Source organism: Carassius gibelio, chromosome B7 (genome assembly GCF_023724105.1).
Source record: "Carassius gibelio isolate Cgi1373 ecotype wild population from Czech Republic chromosome B7, carGib1.2-hapl.c, whole genome shotgun sequence".
Classification (NCBI taxonomy): domain Eukaryota; kingdom Metazoa; phylum Chordata; class Actinopteri; order Cypriniformes; family Cyprinidae; genus Carassius; species Carassius gibelio.
In genome coordinates, this window is record NC_068402.1 from 18,922,920 (window position 1) to 18,949,582 (window position 26,663).

Consider the following 26,663-nt stretch of genomic DNA (forward strand, 5'->3'; position numbering starts at 1 on the left):
GTGCATTTCATATGTTGTTCAACCAATCGTTATGACAACAGCACATTCTCGAGGGCGTGGTCATACGTTCTCCTTCTGCATCCGGGCCGTTTACACCGAACTACACGGATCGCAAACCGGAAGTCCTGCGTGAAATTTGCAAGATTGGCAGAGTTGTGAAGACTTCAGTTGGGAGCGCTGAAAAATAGGTAAATTCATTTTTCCATATTTGATTCATAACATCTGTAGTATATTTGATCAGCATTTCGCTCTTTGATCCGCATGCGCCTGTGTTCATATGGCAGGGCAACACTTGCTAGAATTTCCGTTCTGTTGCGTCAAGATGAAACGGGTTTGCAGCTAGTGTTAGTTAGCTTAGCTGACTGTCGACTGATCATAACGAGCAAATATGTGCGGCATGTGGCTGTTTGCTTTAACGACATGACTGAAACCTGCACTATTGCGTCTTATTTAAATCACACGGCCTCTTGTTGACTCTGTTTTTGTTGGAAAGCGCGCGGTTACGCGTCCAGGTGTTTCGTTTCCCTAGAAACACTGGAGAATCCGTCACTGCCTGCCCTGAGCTGGAGACTAGAGCTGTCAGTACATAAGAAAATGAAAGAGAGAGTAAACGTTTGCCATATTACTATAATGCTCTAAAAGTTGGAAGAACACAAGCGATTATGCTGACAGAAGATTACTGAAGTCTAGCATATGTCGTCTGTGGGCAGAACTCATACTCTGAACACTGATACCAATGTCGATAGATTTATCCAGTAGTATTATTTATCAAATAAGTATAGCAAAATCCTGGCTGTACCGTGGTTGTTTAAAGTATATGGAGTCACAAGTACCAGTTTAACAAAAATCGGGTTTTGGGTTGTTGACCCGGTACTTCATCTAAAACCTTCGCTTTACATTTTTATTGTGCATACAGGATTTATGACTCCATATTAATTGAGAGACTTATATATAAGTAGTCAACATTTGAAGTGGATCAAAGTTGTCCTAAGACAAGAGCGGGTATTGTTTTGGTTTTAGGACAAGTTTGATAAGATAAGATATTAAAACACTTCAAATGCTGACTTCTGTACTATATATATATATATATATATATATATATATATATATATATATATTTCATCCTACCCTCACAATTTATCAAGTACCTTAATATTTTATTTTTTCAAATTAACTTCTCGCAAATGACCTTATCACAGTTAATCTACCCATTTGCTAATGTGCTGATCTGAGGCATGCAGAGATCGTTTCTGTTTTTCTCTCCCTTCATCAGTGTGTGGATGGTGACACTGCAGAGAGATCAGCAGATTCACATGACACCACTGAGCTCCAGACCACCACACACTCAGTTTTACTTTCATCTGCTTCATTCTTCAGCTGATTCTGTGGCATCTCACTGTGTTTGTCAGCTGAGCACATCTGAACCATCTGCTTCTACTTGAAACAGAACTGATAATTATGACATATACATATTCTTTTTTTGGCAGACGTTTAGTCACTTTTGATTTTTGAATGAGGAATGTTACAGCTGGCAGCATGAGCAATGAGCATGAGCTCACCACAGCTAAACTACTATGTGTATGGACAGAAATCAAGTTATGAGCACAGATCAATATTTTTTTCTGTAGTATTGTTTATAAGATTGTAAACGAAAGTGAAATCTTGATTGTACCGTGTTTAAGAATTACAAACTCATTAGTACATGAGAAAAACACTAGTGATTTTTTCAAGGCGATTATTGCTTTGTATCATGGTCTTTATATTTTAGAAAGCGTATGGTTTATTTTGGAGGTGTTGGGGTTTCTGTAGCTCTCTTTAGGGTTTTTGTTTCTGTCTTGATTCACTGAAACACAACTGTGAATGAGACACTTTCATTGTTTTTGCTGCTGATCTTTTGAACTGGGTAATGAATTAAATGGCACTGTTGAGTGGAAGAGGAATGATATTGGATGGGTTATGTTTGGTTAGAACCAAGAGATGTGTCATCAAATATTGACATCAGTGATAGTCCAACTAACAATCTAAGAATGATGAAAGCTGCTTTATATGATTTCTTCGACTGTAAGCAGTCTATACAAAGATTGCTGTCAGCAACCAGAGTAGATAACAGAGATGTTTTTAATCCGAGCGACAAAATAATGACCCGGGTTACTTCACCTGAAGGCTGTTATCCCATTAATTAGAGATATGGATATGGATGTGGATGTCATAGCAGAATAAAGGCTGTCACAGATGGTAGTAAATGTGAAACTGGCTCTTCTAGGGTTGAGGATATAAATAAGAGCAAAGGGTAAAACTGATGAAGTGTTGTCAGTATACGGCTGGAGGGACTGTCACAGCAGATCACTGTCTGATCCCCACTGATGCCTGCGCTAGGAGCCCTGCGGCTACACACGCACAGATTAAAAAATATGGCACATTCACAATGCCTCGATATTTTACTACTAAAAGGTTAAGTACAGAATGTAGCATAAGAAATAATAATATTATTAAGAATTTAGTTCCACAAAGCTTGACCTTTCTGACACAACATCTAAAAGAGTTTGCTGAGGAGATTGATATTGTGATCACTGTGGTTATCCAGATTTAATTGAATCTTTATGTGTAATGATTGATACACATACACCGAGCTCATCACATGATCACGGAAGCGCAAAGATTGTGGGGCCGTGTTTTTGCTGCTTCATTAATCCACTACACGGTTTCCTCAATGAAATCTACTGGCAAGCTTTCAAAAGAATGCGTTATGTACTGCTTTAGGAAGAACAAATGTTCATTAACTGTTGGTGGTAGTTTGTTTACGATGGAGTGCACATGGAAGAGCAGATTATGTGATCTGGAAATTCATCATTTTTTATCATACCCAGTTTGCTAATTGAAAACAAATTCAATGCAACAATTTACCTGATTTTTTGAATGTGACATTGTTGCAATGAAAAAGTTATTTCTTTATTTTTATTTTTTTGGAGTCAGCACAAAAGCAAATACCCCCCCCCCCCCCCCCCCCACACACACACACTTTATTGTGCAGATGCTTCCTAGTCTGTTAGCTGTGACATTTATGAATAAAAAATTATCCTAAAAAATACAGATATATTATTCATTTATATGCTGGTTTCACTATCACAAAAGGATTAAATGATCGTGTACACACATATTTGCATAATTATAAATTATACAGTATATAAAGTATAAACCAGTATTTAAGCCAGAAAATAAAGCTAATATTAGCCCGTTTGTAGTGATGTGCTATGTCAGTAATGTGCTGTATTGTGAAAAGACCTTGTGTTAAACAGTTCTCATAGTTTGCAAGATTAGGAAACAAACTCAAATGACCTGTTCAGCATTTGTCATTGTGGTCACTCATGTGAGTCAGTCATTCACTGAACATGCAAGTGTGCATGTGTGAAAAGGCTACATTTACCCAGGCTTATGCTGGACAGACCTGATGCGAAGGCAGATCTCAGCAGAAAATTGTGTGGTATTGTAATGAGCAGTTCTGTGTCTAACTATTGTGTGTGAATTGTGTTGTCTTAGAGGACCATCATGTCCTCTGACCTGCTGGTGGACCTTCACGATGATCTGGGAGGAGACGACTCTCCTAGCGGTGCCCTGGACCAGCTCAAACTGGTACAGGACAAACAGTGGCTACCAGATGACCCTGTTAGCTTGAGCAAATCCGGTGAGTGCAATAGTGTGAATTGTGTGTGTTATTCATACATAGAATCTAGTTTCAGTTTGCAGAATCGTACTGATCTTTTCAAAGAATAAAGCAGTGTAAGAAAAAGGAAGTAATTGCCGAGAACGCTACCATTTTTTCATGAATACCAATCATATGCTTGCTATATTTTTAGAGACAAGTGAAGCCGAAACCTTCCAGTTGACATAATTGTCACGGCCTATTTAAGACACAGCAGAGAACTCAAAGAGTCATGCAGCATTACTCATACACCACACACACACACACACACACACACACACACACACACACAGATACATACTCGCTTACGACACACTTTACCACTCTTACAGAGGATGACTGTGACTGGGCGGCCGTGGGTGGAGTCCAGTGTAATTAAGTGTAATAACTTTTATTTTTCCTTACACAGTTTGGCTACTAAATTAAGATCCCGGTCATTCAGAATTTCTGCTAGCTGAAACAGAAATATCAGAAATAAACCTTGGGATCAGAATCACTGCTTGGATTTGAAAACATTTAGTAATTAAGCCTGATTCTGAGTCATTTGTTGTAATTTCCAATTATTTATCACTCCAGAGTGAATGTTTAGTGGTAAATATGATAAAGACTAGCAGACTGTCAGTTTATATCACAAAAGTCAGCAAACTGAATGTATTCCTCTATTTACATGAAAAAAGAAAAGTGAGAATGGTTCAGAAAAAGTGGCTTTGTGTCCTGAGGGTTCGGTCGCACACTGAACGAGAAGCAGGTATCCCACAGTGGAGTGGATGCGTCATTCTGTACTCTCGTTCACGAGTTTATGGCAGCAAGGTGAAAGAGAGAGGATAATCCATATTATTATATTTCAAATGTGTCACCAGTGTATGTACATGGTTCTTTTCCAGTGTGCAGCCTTCTTTATGTTATGTTTTGTTTTGATGTTAAAGGCTTCTGTTTGGAGGACATGATGTGAGCTTGTGTTTGGGATATTGACATGTTGTTTTTTTGTTTTTGTTTGCAATGTAGCATTCATTCTCTTCTTTCCTGCAGCTTCCGATATCAAAAGCCTTGGTGGCACTCCACATCTGTCCTGGGACGACCCCTTCTATGACATTGCCAGACATCAGATTGTGGAGGTGGCAGGTGAGCTGTTATGAAACGCACAAGCATCACCAGCTAGTGTTTATTCTAATTCTAAAGTCTTCTGATTTTTCCCTTTCTTTGTAGGTGATGATAACTTTGGTCGGAAGGTGATTGTTTTTAATGCTTGCCGCATGCCTCCCCATCATCAGCTGGACCATCATAAACTTCTCATGTAGGCATCGCTGCTCTTACTTTATTTATGTGGTTCATTAATAAATATATTAAGCTGGGCTTAATGCACTGTATCAGTTATGTGTTTAATAATTCTGCATCGCCTTATACGGGTGTTTTAGTTGACCTGGTTTGAGACTGACATACGCAGATAAGCACAAGACACTTTAAAGATCAAGGTCAAGTGCAGGGAACAAAAAAAAAAACATTGATAATGATCCAAGGAGAGAAGCGCTTTTGTCGTGTCAGCTGATGTTTTTTCTATTTGTGCTGTTTATTTGGTTAATAATATATTTCGATTTTAATTTATTTTTGAAATATCTTGTTACATTCTTACATCCTGTTTTTTTTTTGTTCAGTTCAATGTAAAAATATGCAAGGATATGACAATTTTAGAATAATATTTTAATATGTATGATATGTCACATTATTTGACACTCAGTTTTTTTTCTAGACTTGGTTTTAAATGCCAAAAGACATATCCTGTGAGAAATATATATTTAGGACAGCTGTGTTCTTTTCTTTAAATATTCTCAATGTTTTCCTTCCTCAATTCTTTTGCTTGAATGCCAACCACATCTTGTGTTCAATGAGTCAAAGCACCATAAGACAGTGTCCTAAGACAATGAAGTTTTTAATGAAGTGAAATCAAGACTTAGTTTAGTTCCTTATTGTTGTCTGAAAAGAGTATGGCTTGTGTAATGAAATCTAGAACATGTGTCTTGACCAAATGTCTAAGTGACTCTGAAGTGAATAAATAAAAGCTGAAGTTTCAGTAATTGACAGCTGATTGAGTGCAGATGCTCCTTCGGTTTGTTTTAGTGTCTAAAGTGAGAGTTTTGATTTGGTGTGCATTTATTGATATTTGTGTGCAGGTATATGAAGCAGACTCTTGATAAGTATGTGGAAAGTGATTATACCCTCATCTACTTCCATCATGGTCTGACCGCCGAGAACAAGCCCTCTCTAAGCTGGCTTCGAGATGCTTATCGAGAGTTTGACAGGAAGTGAGTGATGCTGTTGTTGTTAGTGAGAGGCTCAGAGTGTAAACCTCATTGGTTGTCAAGCTTCAGTATCGCTGTGTCTGTTGCAGGTATAAGAAAAATATCAAGGCACTGTACATTGTCCATCCCACCATGTTAATCAGAACCATCCTTATTCTCTTCAAACCCATCATCAGGTCAGTGCCACGCTATGCTCAATATTATTTTATTCTCACATTGAGTGTAATCTGAATCTTACAGCCTTTATTCTGTACTTCATAATACACTACAGACCGATGTGCTCATGTTCTGTTCTCAGCTTTAAGTTCGGCCGTAAGATAAACTACATCAATTATTTGAGTGAGCTGGAGGAGATTGTGAAATGTGATCAGCTGGTGATCCCCAACAGAGTCCGAGAGTAAGACATTCTATATACTGTATGCAGTTCTACATGTGCTCGGATCACACTGTTATTCTCAGCCCAGATAAACAGTTCTTTTGAGCCACATTCAAGAGTTTTCTTTGTGTAGGTATGATGATAAGATCCGTCTGTCCCTGAAGCCGTCTGTCGTCCCCGGACCGATCTCTCCCGCTCATAGTCCTCCTCTTCCCTTCCAGCAGTTTGGGGTCTCACTGTCAGTGTAAGTTCCTCTCATATCTCACACAGCTACAATCTGTTACTGACTGAAAGCATGAAATTAAGATTTGGACTTAATGTAGTTGAAGACGACAATCTCGTTTATAGTTTATAGGAACAATTGTAACGATTGTGCACTATGAGAAACTCCTATTTAGATATGAGCTGTTTTATATTGTTTTTTGCAATTAGATTGAGACACAGGGCGACAGACTCTGAGGAAATTCCTCTAGTCATGCGCGACACTATTGGATTCCTGCAAGAGAACGGTATGTCTTTTAGTCAAGTCAGATTTATGGCTCAATCAAACCTTTTACGTGCCTCTGAAGATGAATGTATTGGATCTATCCACATAAGGGGGGATATACTAATAGTAGTCTTTTTGTTTAGCCTCAGCGGTGGGTTGTAGTTGAGTAGTAGTACTTGGCCAATATTATTGTAGAATAGTGTGAAGTTGAGAATGTGAATTTTATTTCCTTCTTTATTGTAGGTCTTAAGACAGAGGGAATATTCCGGCGTTCTGCTAATGTTTCTTTGGTTAAGGCAGTTAAGCAGAAATATAACTCAGGTAAAGTTGTGTGATGCTCTGTATGCGGAAGAATTCTCACACATTTCCTGTTCACAAGAATGATTGGCATTAGTTGTGTGTGTGTGTCTGTAGGAGAAGAAGTGAATTTCTCTCAGCTGGACGATGTCCACTTGGCAGCTGTGATCTTAAAGATGTTCCTCAGAGAACTGCCAGAGCCCCTGCTCACCTATCAGCTCTACAACGACATTGTCAACTTCCACAGTGAGAAGACAACGCACTTGCATAGCAAACACCAGCAGTTTCCAGAAAGCTCACACACACACACACACACACACACACACACGTCTGTCCACCTACTATACTGACATTTGTTAATCAATTGTTAAAACCACAGTTTTTGCATGTGGACTGTTTACAATGAGCCTTGAAAGTGACATGGTCACACACACATTCACACTACCTTCATTTGCATTCCTTGTGTGTTGTGTTATCAGATGTTGACAAAGAGTCACAGGCAGAAAGGATTCAAAACATGCTGATGTCACTTCCTGAGGAGAACTATACATCACTGCGCTTCCTCATACAGTTTCTAGCTCAGGTAACACTCAACATAATCAGCTATGTGCAACAATAAGAATTTTTACTTTAAAATGTTCAAAATATTATTATAATTTTTTTAACAAAATTATATTTTAAACAAATTATGAAGTAAAGGTGTCCTTTTATTATTGCCTTTTACAAAATGCTGTACATTTCTTCGTGAAATTGAAATATAACTATAATAATATACTAATACAGCACTTACATATTATTGCTCTTTTGTTGGGTTTGATTGCTTCTATTGTCCTCATTTATACGTTTCTTTGGATAAAAGCATCTGCTTTTGAAGTGAGTTAAATAGAAGGTAAATAACAAAACTAAATAGAAATTTGAAAACAAGCCCCAAATAAAAATAAAAAACACAAAATAAATCTCTTCATATAAACAAACAGGCTTTGTCTGTTTGGTGAAACTACACATAAAAATATCTGCATGAAACAGAGGATGAGCTGAACGAGACGAAGATGCACTCTCTGCCAGCAGGTGGCGCTTAAAGCATTTCCTTGGTTTCCGCTGTATATAAAGCAAAGCTGCACTTATGAACTTTAATGTGCATTATACATAGGCAAGATGAAAGAAAAAATACCATCTAAGCTTTTCTAAAGACAGTAAGTTCCCCTCAAACATGCATTTATATAAACTCCCACCCCTAAATGAATTGTGATTTTGTTTAGCATCTCAACAAATTTGAATTTTCACATACTTAAATTTTCAACCGGCTCGTGGTTAATTATTACACCCCTATTGTTTAACATTTATTCGTATATTTAATGTAAAAAATGAAACCCATTTCACATCTTTTTTATTTCATTAATTTGTTCTTTAAAAAGAAAGCAATAATAGCTGATAATTATTCAGGAAACCCCTAGGCAGCAATAAATAGCCCTTCTAATTGTTGTAGCTGAGTATTTCTTTCCTACTTTCTCCTTCAAGCCCTTAAGTTTTATTTCTGATCTTCATTGTTATTGATGTACAGGTGTCTGCAGAGAGTGAAGTCAATAAGATGACCAATGCCAACCTGGCTGTAGTGTTTGGGCCCAACTTGTTGTGGGGGCAGGATGCTTCCATGACACTTAGCGCGATCGGACCAATCAACAACTTCACCCGCATCCTGCTCGACGTACATCAGGAGGTCTTCACCCAGTGAGGAGCGGGAGAACTTTTCACGAGGACTTCTCCGTTTATTGTCCCTCCCCGGTCCATAGCTTTGCTCCTCTGTTGCTGTGTCCTGTCCTTTCTGTCTCTCTCAGTATTGCCAAATGCATGAGTATTTTAACAGGTTGAAGCTATGGAGAAAAAAAAAAACTATACTAGAGGGCACAGAGCGGTCAAGCTGTCACATAGGTTTAGGCTGTGATCAAATTCTGACAATCGTCTCCTTTTCTCTCCTGCTGAAGTCATGTAGCTGTTGTCAGACGTAATGGTGCTGCACAGGCACAAGAGTTTTTATATGGTCTGTTAGCAGAGGCCTAAATCAATAAAGCAACAGTGTACAGGTAGCTGCTTTAGTTTGTATGTTTTGGTAGCTCATCAGCTTGTTTTGGATATTGTTTGTTCCACATGACCAAATTCATTTCAGTTTATTTTTCCAAGAAGTAAAATTAGAGTACAGGCACACGTCCTCATTTTTGTAAGCCATAGTTGGCCCAAGCTTATGGACAAGTATAAAGCACTACTACTCAAACTTGAAACACTTATTTTACACATGCTTATTACATAAAATATATGGTATTATGTATTGTCTCAAAGAACTTTCATTCAGTCTTCGTTTATATTATCATTATATTATTTTTCTAGAATCTTTTCGTCTTTTTGTGGCATCTCAGTGATTCCAGAAACAGGGCAGATGCTTTATGGCCAGCACAAATTTCCTGATGCTGAAACCGAGAAGAAAAGTTATTTTTCTGATCAAAAACCTCCGCTTCTTCTATTTGTATGTGTGGAGTTGTGTGTAATTTGTGTGTGTGGTCTGTTCAGTAATTCTGTTGTATTATTCTACCCCGTACATATTTATTTTGGCCAAAGATTATATGTTTAAAATATTTGTGTGATCAATTATATTTGTTAGTAGAAAACGTACTGCCTGTCGGGGACGGTGCCATCACACATGGGCACATTTGAAACAAAAGCCAGAAGACAGAAATAGCAAAGAACAATTTGATGTAATTTTGTCGTCTCAGTATAACTGTGGTTTTATCTGTGAAGAACCATATCATAGTGCAATTAATTATTACTGAAGTGCATAAAATCCAAGTGCAGCAACATTTTAGTTGTACCCCAGGGCTCTGTACGTGTTCGCTTTCATTTTATGATTAATGGATTTGAAGCGTACGGAATTGAGTCTGTTTCATGGGTCTGAATTCCAAAAGAACCATAAAGCAGGTACTTGGGCACAAATTCTTTAGCACTAATAAGTTAAGTGTCATATGCCTTGATATCAAACTGTAACTGTTTACTGTGTCATGTTAACTTCCTGTTCATGTCAATCCATTCGAGCATTGACATGTGGACCAGTGGCTTAAATAGTTTTAGACAAGCTCCCTCACACCCAAGTGTCTGTGTGCCTTAATGGAGTGAACTGGCGATGATATTAGCTGTTAAATTCCCATTCTCTGGCCAGATCTGTGAACTTTGTGCCATTTTGTTGTACCTGTATCCAAACATCTACCTGTTTACCTGTACTGTGGTGTATTTCTGGGTTGCAGGTGAAACTTTGCATTTCTTCTTTTGTGAAGGTTCTTTACTTCCATTTTGGCTGTTAAAGTGTATTCTGTGCTTTTGCAATCTTTACTTTTGTATATCATGTTGTGATTTCAGAGTAATAAAATTGTTAGAGACAGTGTAAAAAAAAAAAATGCCCCTCTGTGGGTTTGTTTCATAAGCTTCAGAACATAAAATAAAGGAAATAAATAGGAATAGAGGAAAATAAAACGTTACCACAGTTTTCTTATAAAAGCAGAAAGATATATTTAATTATATATTTTACATAATTGTCTCCAAAATAACTGCCCTGAGAATATAAAAAAACTAATTATACATACAAGTAATTATATCTTATTTTGGAACACAACAATTGCCAACGACATCATCTAGAAAGAGCAGAAATGGCATATTAATTAAGAATACAAACGGCAACATGATTAAATTAAAGGTCACACATGCTGTTTTTGTTCGATTTAAGCAATAATTTATGTGTTATTTGAAGCTGGAGAAACAGGTTTTGCCCTGCTTATAAATGTGAATGTGTGTGTATTTGACAGAGTAGAGATGTGGGTAATGGTAATGCATGTGCATGTCTATAATGTGAGAGGGACTGTGTGATGATGTGAATGCACTGTTCCTGTAGGGAGGAGATTCTCTGGCTCCTCACACCCAGCTGAAGCTCAGTTTCAGGGGCTGTAGAGCTCACCAGAGGATACAGAGCCTCGCTGACCTGCAGGAAACACAGAAGTTCCAGGAGAAATCCCCACATATAACTTACATGCAGTACTTCTACATCCTCAGTGCAGTGCTATTTACCTGCACCAGGCCAGTGAAGGCCACCCCGAGGTTCACTCCATTCCGGAAGAACGTCAGTGTTCCAGCGCTCAAGTCCAGCAAAAGCCCAAGGACTGTATTTTGTTCATAAAAAGGCTCTGTGTATTTTCGACTCCTCCCATTATGCCAGATGAAGCCTTTGTATGATAGACCCCAACTCTCACTGTCGATGCCTTTGAAGAGAGAAACAGGACAATCAGAACAATAACAAAGTTTCAACGATTCAAAGAAAAACTTAGTGTGCTTTTGTGCGCTCTGCTTGTTCTGTTCTTTTCCTCCTTTGTTTATCTATGCGGCGTTTGATGGGACAAAATTCCTGTTTGATAATTAGACATCATTCTTTTTTAGGTTGCCAAGTACAATCAACCTGAGGGAGTTTATGTCTGTGCTGAGTGGAGCTGGGCTGGGCTGATTTGGTTGAAGAAAAATATGAGCATTCCTAACAGGAACATGACTCACCTATGAGGTTAACAAATTTTTGATCCCCTGTGTGCAGAAGTGCATTTTGGGTACCGACCCCCACCATCACAGAGCTTCCATATGGAGGCTCAAGGAACTCAATCTCCCAGTAATGCTCACCATGGGTGAAACCTTTACACAGAAATATGAGTTATCCTGTGATAATCAATTATTATCAGAAAATCTACCGCAACATGATAGTTATCCTCTGGACTACTGAACAATACTAGAGAGTTATAAAAGCCTAACTAACATTACAATTGCTGGTTAAGAATTAACTTGAACCAGGCTTAATGCAAAGGAACCTAGCACTTCTTATCACTATACTCCTAAAACAGCATCAGCCTGATTAAATGTAACACTATATTTGACAATAATAAAACTATCTGACTTATGGACAACAAAAGCAGTGCTGTTTCTCGCTAGTCTCACCTTTGGTGCCTCTGACCCCAGCAGTCCCTTGACTGTCCAGCAGAGGGCTGATATGAAAATAGACGGCTTGTCGGCACAGAGACAGATGAGCATCAGGAGATTTACTGTCCGGATCCCACTCCCAACTCTCCCAAGAGTGACCTCTAAAAGAGCGCAACATTTGCTCTCTACAACACACAGATTATCATACATATCACTGTAACCTTACAACAACAACAAAACCTTTCAGTTACCCAATATCCCCATTACCTAAAGAAGAAACTAGTTTGCTATCATTTGAATATTTCCAAGTTAATATGCATAAGTTATTACAAAGCTCTAACGTTAGCTTGATATTTCAAAGCGCGGAGATCATTTAGACGAGTGAGCACGACGTACACATCACACATAGTACAAAGAAAACATACGTGACTTACCAAGTGTACACTAAGTTATGTAATCCGATATGTAATGAAGAAGAACCCAAAACTTTCTTTTAGTCACTTGAAATCCGCTTTTAAAAATAAATAAAGACGGCACAGTCAGTTTTACATGTGGGTGTTCAGACAGCTGGACGATAGAAAAACATTTCACAACTGCTGTCAAAACAACACTGGATTTATCTAAATATGGAAGTAGGCGTGTATTTCAGCGCTTATGAATTTTTAAAAAGCCAATGCTGACGCTGCTTGGTGGCCTTCCAGTAACGCACCCTAATTAATATTCATGAGCCAGGCCTTCGCCAATCCGCTGGGCGAACGTCGAGCGAACGAATATTCATTAGCTAGTGAACTCCAAGGGTTGCCTAGAGAAGACGCAATGTTTTAGACCAGTTCAGCATATAGGGGAAACAAACAAACAAAAAAGGCCTGTTTGAAATAAATCAGTTTATTAAACAACATTTACATGCCATATTGACAAAGCGCAGAGAGAAAGGAGACACTTAAAATAATAAAAGAAGGTCCAGCTCCTAACGACTTGCCAAAATAAGCTTTTTTTAAAAAGCATTCCTCAGCGTTTAAAGACCTGGTGAGTAGTAATGATAAACTGTCCCTAACTAAAAAATAAAAAATAAAAGTGAAAAGTTATGGTAAAATGCCCTTACAGGAAGCAGGTAAGCATAGGCTCACTTCACTGTTGTCAGTGTTCACTTCTATTGTTGTTCATGTTTAAACCTATGAAACAAAAACTTGACATATTCTTAGATAATTCAAGTTTTTTTCCCTTGAATTAACACTGTTAGAGAATTCAGATGGTGCCAGTGGTAGAATGAGAGAAATCTGCTTCAGTGACGTCAGTGAACTGCACATGTTGTGATGAGCAAAACAAAAATAAAGACTGGTACAGGTTTATACATTCATTACAGTGAGCTTCACTTACACAATTCTGCTATTTTAATAAATACAAGGGTTGGAAATGATATTTTCCTCTGTTCTGTAACAGATGCTGCTTCTCCTTATACAGTTCACTTATTTTTCTTGAATGATGATTCTCTTCATAGCTCATTGCACAAGGAAAAACTGACACAAAACATGGTTAATGTAGACATCCAGTGAGGGACGCATCAGGGAAGGAAGCAAGAGGAGTAAAGAAGTTGTGAAGGATGCAATCTCTGTTCTGTTTTATTGTAGCGTGTCCACAAACGCATCAAACTCGTCAATGTTCTTCTCATAAATGGCCAGTTTCTCTGGAAGAGAGTCCTGCAAAAATACATGTTCACTTTAACAAACAACTAATAATGAACACAATGTTACTATGGCATAAATGGGAATAAGTCACCCTATGTATAATTTGTACACAGATTCTGTCTTAAGTGAACTACATATAAAAAAAAATACTTGCAATTATTTCAAGAGTTCTTAATTTTATTATCCACACACTTTAACACCAACCCTGATTTGGTGCTAAAACTGTCAAATCTGTAATGTAATTATACCTACAGTATATGATTACTCTCTGTGTCTCTTCTCTTTGTATGCCTTTCTAACTTTAAAGGTCAACCTGTCCCATATAGACTGCAAAAATGTTCAGTATGTGCTTTGACAAGAATTTGTTATTGTTATGTTTCTCACCAGATCCTCAGCCATTGACTGAGCGCTGACATCGATGGACAGGCTTGCAAGTTGAGGAGGGTTTTGAAACTCTCGATAGAAAGTTCCCAGATCCATTGGCAGAAGGTCATCCTTAGAGAATGCTGGTTTCTGTTTGGCACACAATCACAGAACTGATCATTAAACAAAATATGGACCATATTTAGCTTTTACCAAACACTTATTAATCAAATTCAACTGCTTGTAATTTTCAAACAATTCTGAAGATTTAAGTTAGATTTTCATGTTTGTATTATATTAAGAGATTTTTTTTTACTTCTCTAGAAACATTTGTATTGATTTTAGCCCAACACTAGATCTCTGATCAACACCAGAACAATGCTGCTCTGTCATTCAGAAAACTAACATGATCAAGCAGGTCTCTTTGGATATCTCTTATGCAACATCACCTCTTTATATTCAAATTGGCATTGTATAATGCAGCATTTAACAGTGCATTTATGAAATTCAAATAAAAGGAAAGCAAGGTCTTCTTCAGATTCATTAAGCATCAAGCAGATGTAGCTTTCTCTCAGGTCAGAGTCTAAGTTTCTTTTTTTCTGATGAATATTTGACTTGTCTGGATCACTAGATCAAGGGTTAACAAAAAAAAATCCTGAGCCTGAACTTTTTTCCGGGGGCCGGGCAGCACATGCAAAGAATGCAATGACTGTGAAAACTTTAACATGATATGGCAAAGTTATTGCTTTCTTTATTCAAACTGATTTTCTTTTTCATGAATATATGATTGACCTAATGAAATAGGCCTATAAATAACGTGAACAAAACCAACTTAAGTACATTATGTATAAAACCTGCATAGGGCGCCAATGGCCTGGTGACATTTCTCTCTACAGCGTGATCCATTACATTTTCATATTTGGCCACATGCAGAAACGTTTATTTTGAAAGCCGTCATGTACAATACATAGCGTATTTAGACATATGTTGATGTATTCTCCTGTGTTGGCAAAGGTTTTCAATGATTTACATTATAAATCTAGTGAGATAATGCACACAGTTTTTCCAGATGACATTAAGCAATACAAATTCAGCAGTGTATACTGTATACAGTGTATACAGAGGAAGAATTTAGCCCCTTTCACACATACAGTCTTCACTGTAATAATAGATCGTGTGTGAACAGGTGAATATGTTCTGGCAACCATATGGTTCATATGGAGATGACATGATTACTCTGAGCTGTTTACAAAGCTTTGCTGCTTTGTAATTCACTTTTCTATGTAAACATGCACTAGATGGACATCTTTGACCATTGCGCCTCGCAGCTTTTTGTTGTGTTTCTCCATTCATCAGGGATGTGACCTGTTTTTATACAGTCTATGGATGCAACTGAATACTATTATGCACGTCTTGTGTTTATAAGAGCAAAACATTCTGATTGGCTAGTAATGTTAGTTTGGTTGAGAGTCAAAGCTGCTCCTCTCATACCATTGGTAGGCGAATGCATGAATGAAAATGATCAACAATCAACAAGATTTAAATCTCTTTTAATGTAGGATTATTTTTTTCCACAGACAAATGCTGCATGCTGGAAATCCAGCAAAGTGCCGGAGAACATGAAGCCCTGCTAGATGCTCTTTCAAGGGCTTGATAAAACTTTTTTCTGCTGTCAAACCTCTCACAAGAGGAATCAAAAACAACATAATGCCTACCAGTCCCCACCTCTCTGGTACTCAACAGTTCCTATTTACTCAATGTACTGATGCAGTGCCTTTCAATATGCTCAATATTTCAGAGCTCTCAATATCTGGAGAGGAAAGTAGATCTTGATAGGTGTATTTTTATTATGTGTTGGTGCACTTACAAAGTCAACCATGACAAAGTCGTCTTGTGGCTGCCCCCCGCTGTGGCTCGAGCTGTTCGAGTGCAGGCTGCTTTGCAAAGGAGATGAAGGAGCCGGGGATGGAGGAGGGTGCACCTGCAAACAGAGAAAAACACCTCTAACTCACACACACAAAAAGACCCGAGAAGACAGTGGACGATGCAGCGGCGTTTCTTCATTTGAAATGTATACTTAAGTATGGGTGTTTTTTGCTTTTAATACCATTGGGTCATTCTCCTGCAGGTCACAGGCTCTTGGAGCGAATGCAGCAAAAGGAAGATCCAAACTGGTTGTTGTCACCTGAGTTACACATCAGAATGCATTTTCACCTCCCAAAGAACATGACAGTGACTTTGCACTTATCAGTAATACTTCTTATACTATGTACTTAGTTACTATCAAGTGTTGACTTAATAATATTAACAAATTCAAGATTAATATATATACACTACCCTTCAAAGGTTTGGGGTCTTTACAATTAAAAATAAATGTAGTCAGAAAGAATGCACTCAGCTTAACAAATGTCAGTTACAACATTTTAAATGTTACAAAAAGATTTCTATTTCAAATAAATGCTGTTATTTTGAACTTTTGATTCATTAAAACAAATCAGAAGCAAATGTTCACAAAATTCAGGCGCGCTATGTGGCTCAACACTGACAATAATGATAATAAGAGGAAAGCTTTCTTGAATATTAGATTGTTGTCTGAAGCATCATGTAACACTGAAGAGTAATGATGCTGAAAATTCTGTTGTGAGGATAAGATACTCTTTTCAAAAACATAAAAAAACCTCACTGAACGCAAACTTCTGAATGATAACTGTATGCTTAACTGCTCAGTAGTTCATGTAGATTTTTATAAGAATGTAAGAACTATTTGAATGTACATGAAGATCATTTTTAGTTTTATAAGTTATTATATATTATTAATGTATTCTAACCTGAGTGGTGGGTTTGTTGACAAAAGCTCCAACTTTCCTGGTGAAGTTGGACTCTAGAGCATCAGAGGGGGACACAGTCTTCACCTCGCTACCACACACACACACACAAACATGGAATCACATTTTGCTGAACTGCATTGAACAGCATTTTCTGATTCTTCTCACACGCTCACCTACTACAAGATGTGGGCGGTGCCGGCTGAGGGGAATGTCCAGTGGGGCATGATGGGATACGACTATGCTCAGCTGCAGTGCCATGAGTAGGCTGATCCGGCACCTGTGGGACTCCACCTTCTTTGCCGGGCACAACCATCTGATTAGAAAGACACACATACTTTGTCACCTCAAGTCAGGTCAAAACAACACACACTTCTGTAAACAGGTGCAAATCATTCCAAGCAGCTGTTCGACATCAGAAGAGATGAGGTGCATGAAGTTATGATAGGGACAGTGGTGCTTTACATGTGCGTAATGCGTAAGCACTGGTGTGTTGTTGTGTGCTGTACCTGGTGAGGATGTGCAGCAGCAGTACAACCCGTATGATGGCACAAATCCACAGTTCCCAGGGCAGGAGTCTGATATGAGAGACGAGAGCTGTACAGCTGAGAGACAGAGAGAGATTCAGATCACAACAAGAGTCAAATGTCAGATCAAGAGGGCTTTTTAAGTCTGGTCCTGTATAAACCTCACATCAGAGCAGGGAGCTAGAAGGATAAGAGTAGTTATCAGAGCAAACACACAAGTAAAACAGCAGGCAGGTCAGATCAAGGAGAAGGCAGCAGTGATTGTGGGCTTTTGTCAGAGCAGTGCTTAAACAGTCTTTTGTTTGAGTGATACTGTATAACCCTATTCATTAAAAGGTTATACAAGGTTATGAAGGGTAAGCAACGGAGTGTAGGTTACTGGGGCAGGCCACACACACTTTTTATTTTAATTCATCTATCAGTTGCATGCGTGTACACACACTTCTCTCTCACACACACTGGACTCACTTGCTGTGAGATGCCAAGCCCCAAGAGGGGAACCTTCAGTTTGGCCATCAGAGTCGACTTAGGTGTCTTAAAATGTGCCTGACTTAATGTACATACACACTATGTGCACACAGAAAGAAAGAAAGAAACACAAGGGCAACAGCAATGTGAGCACTACCACAGAAAGGATTCCATGTTCAGATAAATGACTTTGACGCTAGTCTGAAGATTTTTGAACCCTTTTGTATTGAAGCATGTACACCAAGGCCAGTATTTATATACTTTTTAAAATATATAAAATGTTATATTTTATTTTGCCTTCGTTTATTTCAGCTTTGGAAATGAGTGAATTTAGTTAAAGACAACACTGATCAAGACTAATCAAACACAGCAAAAAGAAAAAAATGAAAAGACGACAACTAAGTATAGGGAGGAAATGTACTGTACTTGTACTGTAATCATATTCATGGCTGGAGGAATATAAAAACTATAAATCATGATTTAAGAATGAGAGCCTCTCATCAGGGAACTGCTGAAAGAGACTCGTGAATGAAAACAGCGTATCCACTGTGAGAGGTTAACAGTTCATCTCTTAATGACTGGCTGCACTGCACCTGCACTGAAGCCTGGCTTGTACAAGGAAGGTGCTGAAGGCTTCTATTTAATGGGATAGATGGAAAGGTGATAGAGACGGCATTACCTGCGATGGTGGGGAGGTGGAAAAAGATGTGTTGCACACCTCCTGAGAGTCTTCTATTCCTGCATATGTCCCTCCTTCATCTTCTCCAGGCGCTCTGAGAGAGAAAAGAGCTGGTTAGAGGCCAGGACAAGAAAGCGGAGTCATCAGTTTGAATCCCTTTCAATCAATACTATCAAACCTGTTTTTTATGATTATTAATTGGTTTAATTCCAACTTATTCTGAATGCTAAAAATTGTTAGTTATGCTTTTAATAACAATGCAGGTGATATTTTATACTGCGGTATACAAAACAGTTTGGGGTTTGTAAGATTTTTAAAATGTTTTGGAAATTAGTCAAAATATATTAGACCAAATGTACAGTTAAAACAGTAATAAAGTGAAATATTATTACCATTTTTCTATCTCAATATACAAATATTTATTTCTGTGATGATGAAGCTGAATTTCCAGTTGCCATTACTTCAGAAATCATTCTAATATGCCCATTTGGTGCCTAAGAAACATTTCATATTATAATTTTATTTTTGTTTAGTACTTACTGAATATTTTGTATATTGTGTTTTTTTTATACTCTTTGATGAATAGAAAGAACAGCAATTATTCTAAATAGAACTGTTTTGTAACATTGTAAAAATATTCATTTTCACTTTTGATCAATTTGTGCTTTTGTAAAAAAAAAAAATAATAATAATGAAAAAGTAATAAAAAAAAAAAACTTTCTCACCCCAAACCTCTGAACAGTAGCACAAGTATCTATAATGTGATTATGTGTCTATTTTTACACACCTGTAACTGCAGGGATGCATGTGTGCCATATTAGTGAAGGGACGCTCCACAAAATGATCAATGATGATACCCATGATAGGGCCTGTCCTCTCAAATTGCCTGCGAGACACACAAGGACAATATCTTTTACAACACAACTCCAAAACGATCCAGAATATTTGAATGTTTGAATGTGTTGCACTAGTGCTGGACAGTTTGTCCAAAAATCTGTATCACAGTTTTTTTTTTTTTTTTTTTTTTTTTTTTTTTAGGATTGTGACAGTTTCACATTTTATCATGGGGTTTTGTGTGTGCCTTTATATGAATCCGAATGCATGAAATGCAACCATTGCGTTTTGATCACAATCCAAACAAAGATGATGCTGGAGCAGTTTTTGATCTAAATTAGATATTAGGTATAATTTCACAATTTAAAGCAAAAATAGAAGGGGCTGACTTTAGCTTTTTGAAAGTGTACTACATAAAACATATCTGCAAGAATAGCAAGAATAGCAAAAATAGCAAATGGGCTGCATGGGAATGCAAATTCTCTCTCTGACAGCAGGTGGCGCTAAGGGGTAGCAGCAGCATAGCGATTCCCTGGTTACTGCTGTTAACAAAGCAGAACTGCCTTTAAGAAACTCAGAGGGGTTAGCAGGATGTCATGTTTGGGGGGGCATTTGGCTTGTTTGGGGGGGCAACATAGACAACTGAAAATATCGGCACAAAATTAAGCTATATTACACACAATCTTTTTTAATGCATATCTTTTTCTAAGCCAGGAACCCAGAGATAGGCACAGGGCCCCTATTAGACTATAGGGCTGTCACATAAAAGTTAAAACCAGGTCAACAGATATGACAGATTCATATATATAACAGATCACGGTGTTTGCCTGATAATGACTGACAGGTGTTTGCTTGTGAGAAGACGTGTTACACAAGTAGGTTACCGAGAAGGACAAGAGAGTTCTTTAAATGAATCTTACATCACATTTGTATAGACAGGAGGTTAATTAATTTGTTTCTTCTTTTAAGCTGGTCCAGAAGTAGATGCTACTTTTAGGGCTGAAATGCTTCGTGAATTATTCCTAGTAAAACACATTAGCAGTCATTATTTGTAGGAGTTTCTCTTAAATTCAACAGTTAGGAGCTACTTGTAGCCTCTTATAAGTTTCTTTGTGAATGCGGCCCCAGGTAAAAAATTTTTTTTTGATATTCTCATTTGAACAGTATGAGAACAGTATTTGAATGTTATTCTCTGGTTGTTAGTGGCTTTGGATAAAAGTGTCTGCTAAATGAATAAATGTAAACATGTAGGCCTAGAAATATATTAGGCTACAGGGTGTCAGGAGATTTAGAGAGTTGAAATAATAGCTATTTTTGTAAAACTATAAGAATTTCAATTATGTTATTATTAGCAGAGGCAACATAACTTTTTATATATATATATATATATATATATATATATATATATATATATATATATATATATATATATATTTTTTTTTTTTTTTTTTTTTATTAGTGGTGCTTGCCATAGGCAAATATTATTATTATTTTATGGGGGGTTGGAGTCTGTATGGGTTTGGTCTCCCTCAGGGGTGGGTGATATAATAAAAATCAAACAATTTTTGTTTTGTTTTTCAGAAATACCATGATTTTATCATATTTGTCATGTTGGTTTTTCTATTTTGCAAGCTGTTTGAGCATCACAGCCAAACTAATTTACCTATTATAAAGCCTTTTAAGGTAACAAAATATGAAAGAGTGTGGCAGATATTTAGGCCAAAGTGCATGGATTAAAATCTTTGTCATTATTTTATCTTTGTTATTAAAAAATGAGAACAAAGATACACATTACAAATACAGATATTATACAAATAAAGTGCTTCATTTTCAGGTACAAGGGGTGTATTTAGCAGGAGCATTAAAAAAATGTAATGAACAAATATAAAAATAAAAACTATATACACTGATTCCCATTAAAGCAACTGAATTAAAGTTTTTCAGTCACGAGTATTGATTTTTCTCTGTGTGTTTGTTGTTTCATTAACATATAATTCACCCAAAAATTTAAATAGTGAAGAAAAAAAAAATCTGAATGAGACTTCCACTGTAATTTTCCCCCTACTATAAAAGTCAATGTGGACCAGCAACTGTTTGGTTATCCTAATTTTTCAAAATATCTTACTTTGCTTTCAGCACAAGAAAGAAGTTAATATAGGTTTTGGACAACATGTGAGTGTATAAACAATGACAGAAATAAAATTTTAGGGTGATCTATCCCTTTAATTCACACGGCAGCATGTAGCCTACTGTCCCTTTAAGACCTGCGCGCCTCTAATATTCAATAATATGCATCTGTTTATTTCAGTTGTTTACTTTCATTTTAAACATAGTCTATACATAAACCTTGTGTGTTTTGACAGTATTAGCACAAAACATAACTTAGCAATCACATCAGGCTCAGTTCGAAGGTCTTTTTCGTTTTCGGGCCGCACTTTGTGCTCAGAAAAACCGCACGTCAGAAAAGGACACGAACGAATTAAACGTTTAAATAACCAGTAAGGATCTAGACATATGCAAAAAAAAAAAATGTGAATGAGTTAACTGTGATGTTAATGTATGTTGCAGTATATTAATCCCGCTGGGCCAGAACTGCAGTTGATAGAATGTGCGCAGCACACAATGCAATGATATTTCTTCGAAAGCAGATTGTAGAGACATTTTTATCGCCCACAACCAAAACTATTAACATCCTACCCTCGGCAGAAATCGAGGACAAAATCAAGCTGTTCAGCTGTCAATGCACTTCGATCCAATACGCTGTTTTGGGGTGGCAAATCTCATTTTTTTGCCACCCTTCTGGACACGCCACTGCTTTAAAGTTCTGCCAGGTAAACATTTCAATTAGCGTTCTGTTCTCACATGATGCACTTTTTCTGAGCGCGTACCCCCGAAGCGCGCACTGTCAAACAGCGCCAAACTGGATTTTTGTTGGATCAGACCCATCTGCAAGCTATGGAAAAATATGCACAAAACAATCCACTTTTAAGTTTTAATTTATCATCAGAGGGACAGATAATTTCTCAGGGGAGGCAAGGCTTATCCTAGGGGAGGCATTGCCTCCCCCAGCCTCCCCCTAGACACGCCCCTGAAGAAACTACTTTAATATGCATTAAATGGAGGAAAGATGAAAAGAAAAATACCATCTAAACTTTTCTGAAGACTGAAGCTCACCTCAGAAATACATTCATATAACCCCCACTCCCAATTCAGTATTGAGGATTATCTTCCAATATTTCATTCATCGTGAACAGTGAGCTTGCTCTGCCTGCTACAGTATTCTCTCCTCTTTACAGTGTGACCTCTGCCAGGCATGAGAATAATCATCATTATTCTTTCGTTTTTATTCAGCCATTATTCTGGCATTACATGGAATACCCAGTATACATTAACCCTTTATTTACCCATCAAGTGGAAGTTCGTCATAAGAGGGTGGGCGTGATATGATTGACATTATGAGCAACAAAGAAGCTTCCTCCAAGTCAGAACAGTGATGGTGGAAGAGAAAACACAGACAGACAGCACTGGAAGCAGGATCTAGGCTAGAAGAGATACACCTGCAGCTACTGGGACCACTGTACAACAATAATTACTTAATTTTTGTATTATTGTAAGGGGTAGGTTCAGGGTTGGTGTAGGTGTAGAGGTTAATAAAACAATCTAATAGGTAGAAAACGTAATTTAGCATAAATCAATGGAAAATGAATAAAAATGTATCATGTATGAAGAAATATGAAGTAGACATGTATAAATATATCAACACTTCAAGTAAGCACAATTTGGACTATAAGGCTTAATAATAGATGCTGTTCAGTGAAGCTGTGTGCAGCAGATGTGATTGAATATGTTTAAGTGTTTTTATTCTGTTCAAAATATCATGCATTATTTTGCACTCCTGAAATAAATCAAGATTTATTTATTTAGAACAATTACTGTCACTGCAACCATGTTCTACTATAAGAGTAAAACAGTTTGTCCAGGTCAAGTAGTTAAGATGCTTTAATGTGCTGTGAATGTAACTGCCGCAATATTTGCACGTTGAGTTAAAGCTGCGGTGGGGAACTTTTGACGCTCTAGCGGTTAATAAACAGAACTGCTTGCGTCTTGCGGAAGAACATTGTAGACGGAACTACTTCTCTCTGTTTATGTCTATGAAGAATCACAAAGGTACTGGGTTACTCCGCCGCGGTACCCCTGAAGCAATCTAAGATAGTCAGAATATAAACACTTATTATAGGTGCACCCTAGTGATTCAGGACAAGCCAAAAACACGGTTTGGAAAATGGATTCATGGTTTACTCGCTTATTATATAGATTTTTCTAAATTTTGAACACAAACAAAGTTACGGACCGCAGCTCTGATTGGTTATTTTTTACCGGGAGCGATGGAGTTTCTGCAAATGGAAATAGGAGCAATGGGAGGAGCCAGAGGAGCTTGATTTTTTTCACAGATTATCTGTCTCATATTCTACTGTCAGGACATAATGACAGGTTTTACAAATATGTAAAAAATATTTTTTTACAAAAGTTCCCTACAGCACCTTTAATGGTCAACTCTCAATTCACAATGCTGTAACGCTGTTTAGGCACTTTTACCGGTATGCTGGTTTTTAAAATGTCATACTGGTTGTGTAATTCAAAACAGTTTATGACCCAGCACTTGCACACAGGAAGACGTAATGCATACCTTGAAGACATGAGGGCCAAATTAGTGCGATATGCGCAGGACAAAGTAATGGTGCCTATGGGAGTGCCTACGATACCCACTCGCACTGTCTGGAACCCTACAGAGAGGAGTGAAGAAGTTACTACAGAACATCTACACATCCTTTATTAGTACTTTGAAGAGAGCCCTCCAAACTATTACCTTCCCCGAGACCTGTCAGTTGGACTTCTCCAAAATAGATCCTATCAAAGAGATATTAATCAAATCTGACTGTATATGATATCCTTTTCCCCGCTCTATGAACTCATGTATCAGGCAATATAAGGCTTTGTGGAGTGTAAAAGAAAGTCCGTTGAGTACCTGTAGAGTATGACATAATCATGTCCTTGTTTACGTGAAAGCTTGTAAGCAGGTGTCACCCTTGTGATGGCCAGCAAAGACTTGAGCAGCAGAGACAGCCGATTATAAACTGTATAGGACACTTTAATGTCCTTATCACACCTGGAAGAAAATGCAAACCCGAGTCATGCCCCAGTAAAGTAAATATTGACTTGCTGATAATGTATCAATCTCAACACAGAGCAGTTTTAAGCTCCTGTCTATATAGGGGAACTGTGTGTGCTCACTTTTCATTCATTTCCAAACACCATGTCTCCAGCTCCATGGAGTCTCCCTGCATGGGTAAACACAACTTATTAATACTCAAGTAAACATCTTTTTATTAAGTTGGGCATTTTGTCATGATCCTTTTATTATATTGATGATGAACTGAAAGAAAGACAAGACCTCTGAGGTTTTGAGGGAGATCTCCACACACATGGATCGGCCGATGCCTGGCAGTTGTCCGGCGAGAGCTTTTTTTGCTTCATGAGTCACCTCTGGGATGTCTTTTATTGCCAGATTAAACTGAATAAAAACATGAAAACAACCAGATGTGCAGATCTCATGTTAGTTATGATGTAAACAAAATATGGCCGCTGTATGTGAAGTATCCTGGATGTGTCTTACCCAGTCTGACCCTGTCGGTGATGAAGAAGAGCAAGTGCTGATCTTCTCTCCAAGCCGGGCTTGAACTATAATTTGCACTGTCTGAAAGAAACACATAAAGCAAAGGATGTCCTCACCCTGTCACCTGGGATACCAGATTTCATGCATGCAATGATACCCTTAGTACTGTAAGTGTTTAATGTAATCACCTTCAAGGCAAAGAATTTGATGAATTTATCCAAGTCTTTCTTGTCCTGTGGGCTCAGATCACTATCCATTGCCGCACGCACCTAAGATATACAAAGAGAGTTTCCACAGCACACAGTGAAAAAGCAGTTACAAATAACACTATTAGACTGAAAAAGTACATAATATACTTAAATGCAAGTCAGGTCAATTAGTATAGTAAGATGGAGGAAAAAGCTCACTTAATAACAATGTCCGTTTAACATATTTTAAAAGAGTAACATATTTCGATACAACATGTACAAGATGAGTGTTATAATGTAAAATACTGCATCATCTATATAAAATTGTACTTTGACAATTTTGTTGAATATCTGAATGACTGATGGCAGACAATGCAGGACTGAATGAATAGCAAAGGTGTCGGAAATGTACATATAACTCATAGAACTTACATATAAATTATACATGTATGTATGTATATATATACATATATATACACATATATCACTATTTCCAAAGATACCAAATTAGATTTAAGTTAACCTCAAAAGTGTTTTGACTAACAAACTCTTAAAAGTGTCGATATTAAAAGACTATTCTATAGAGTGTGGCTTCTTTACTCAAGAGGAAAAAAATAGAGTGGGTTCATCTTGCACTATCCTACTCTATTAATAGTAATAATGAACTAATTTACTGACGTCTTTACGGCAGCTCGCCTCTAGGCATTTAAACATGTTCTGAATAGAAAACAACAACACAGCACTAAGTTACACAACACAACATTAAACATTATAGCAATCAATGTCAAATGACAGCTGCCAGTTAATCCGCCTCAAGATCTGAAAACTGTAGACCTGCCATTTGTTTCTCTCTGTCACAACATCTCATATTTGTTTACAATTATTTATCTGTTTGTGTGCAGCCAGTGCTAACCCCTTAGAAAAACATGCGCATATACTTACAGCTCATCACAGAGCGGAGATTTAACTGTTAACACGTAACGTAGAAGAAGTGTGCGATACACCGTGGCCGATTACGTGAAATTATAAAATACAGCATAAACGATCCAGTATTTTCAATTAATCACATCTTAGCACCACAACGTCACACACATTGACAGCCGCCGCATTTTTGTTTATTTTGCTTGTTTGGCTAGGTCAGGATGGAACGTGTTGCCTGTACTGATTCAGCCACGACACTTTCGTTGTTTTATTTTATTTTATTTTTTACATTTGATTGAAGAAGTGTATACAATTATGATATAATAAAATGACATTCATATATGTGT

At 37.5% G+C, this 26,663-nt stretch overlaps 3 protein-coding genes across 4 annotated transcripts; 1 reads left to right on the top strand and 2 right to left on the bottom strand.

Annotated features, from left to right (window-relative positions):
* Positions 1-47: 47 nt before the first annotated feature.
* On the top strand, positions 48-10,484 carry LOC127961077 (rho GTPase-activating protein 1). The gene is made up of 13 exons (XM_052560008.1): positions 48-188; positions 3,538-3,682; positions 4,730-4,822; positions 4,907-4,994; positions 5,869-6,000; positions 6,087-6,173; positions 6,296-6,394; positions 6,507-6,617; positions 6,806-6,882; positions 7,104-7,181; positions 7,275-7,403; positions 7,637-7,740; positions 8,719-10,484. Exons 2-13 carry the CDS (start codon positions 3,547-3,549, stop codon positions 8,887-8,889), a joined length of 1,305 nt encoding a protein of 434 aa, XP_052415968.1. The 5' UTR covers positions 48-188; positions 3,538-3,546; the 3' UTR covers positions 8,890-10,484.
* Positions 10,485-10,684: 200 nt separating this feature from the next.
* Positions 10,685-12,765, bottom strand: si:dkey-23n7.10 (SPRY domain-containing SOCS box protein 3). The gene is made up of 5 exons (XM_052560011.1): positions 12,587-12,765; positions 12,171-12,337; positions 11,739-11,870; positions 11,262-11,452; positions 10,685-11,175 (listed from the first exon to the last, which is right to left on the bottom strand). Exons 2-5 carry the CDS (start codon positions 12,328-12,330, stop codon positions 10,972-10,974), a joined length of 687 nt encoding a protein of 228 aa, XP_052415971.1. The 5' UTR covers positions 12,331-12,337; positions 12,587-12,765; the 3' UTR covers positions 10,685-10,971.
* A 256-nt stretch (positions 12,766-13,021) lies between these two features.
* atg13 (ATG13 autophagy related 13 homolog (S. cerevisiae)) lies at positions 13,022-26,554 on the bottom strand. 2 transcript variants are annotated; one of them, XM_052560006.1, is made up of 18 exons: positions 26,338-26,554; positions 25,396-25,476; positions 25,208-25,288; positions 24,986-25,105; positions 24,826-24,872; positions 24,560-24,700; positions 24,401-24,441; positions 24,221-24,317; positions 19,487-19,585; positions 18,700-18,793; positions 18,021-18,119; positions 17,535-17,630; positions 17,202-17,341; positions 17,029-17,116; positions 16,308-16,385; positions 16,068-16,181; positions 14,222-14,350; positions 13,022-13,849 (listed from the first exon to the last, which is right to left on the bottom strand). In XM_052560006.1, the coding sequence occupies exons 2-18, from the start codon at positions 25,462-25,464 to the stop codon at positions 13,772-13,774; spliced, it is 1,611 nt and encodes a 536-aa protein (XP_052415966.1). In that variant the 5' UTR covers positions 25,465-25,476; positions 26,338-26,554; the 3' UTR covers positions 13,022-13,771. The 2 variants fall into 2 exon arrangements, with proteins under 2 accessions (XP_052415966.1, XP_052415967.1); XM_052560007.1 differs by lacking the exon at positions 18,021-18,119 and having other exon boundaries at positions 26,338-26,553.
* Positions 26,555-26,663: the final 109 nt, after the last annotated feature.

Excerpts from the sequence above, each read along its gene's own strand:
- LOC127961077 (XM_052560008.1), top strand. The coding sequence starts at position 3,547 with ATGTCCTCTGACCTGCTGGTGGACCTTCACGATGATCTGGGAGGAGAC. Across the intron at positions 3,683-4,729 it reads TGTTAGCTTGAGCAAATCCG|CTTCCGATATCAAAAGCCTT; the intron begins GTGAGTGCAATA and ends TCTTTCCTGCAG. Across the intron at positions 6,618-6,805 it reads TTTGGGGTCTCACTGTCAGT|ATTGAGACACAGGGCGACAG; the intron begins GTAAGTTCCTCT and ends TTTTGCAATTAG.
- si:dkey-23n7.10 (XM_052560011.1), bottom strand. The coding sequence starts at position 12,330 with ATGTTGCGCTCTTTTAGAGGTCACTCTTGGGAGAGTTGGGAGTGGGAT. Across the intron at positions 11,871-12,170 it reads TGGGGTCAGAGGCACCAAAG|GTTTCACCCATGGTGAGCAT; the intron begins GTGAGACTAGCG and ends TTCTGTGTAAAG. Across the intron at positions 11,176-11,261 it reads CCTTCACTGGCCTGGTGCAG|GTCAGCGAGGCTCTGTATCC; the intron begins GTAAATAGCACT and ends TGTTTCCTGCAG.
- atg13 (XM_052560006.1), bottom strand. The coding sequence starts at position 25,464 with ATGGATAGTGATCTGAGCCCACAGGACAAGAAAGACTTGGATAAATTC. Across the intron at positions 25,289-25,395 it reads TCAAATTCTTTGCCTTGAAG|ACAGTGCAAATTATAGTTCA; the intron begins GTGATTACATTA and ends TGTTTCTTTCAG. Across the intron at positions 24,701-24,825 it reads TGTTTGGAAATGAATGAAAA|GTGTGATAAGGACATTAAAG; the intron begins GTGAGCACACAC and ends ATTTTCTTCCAG.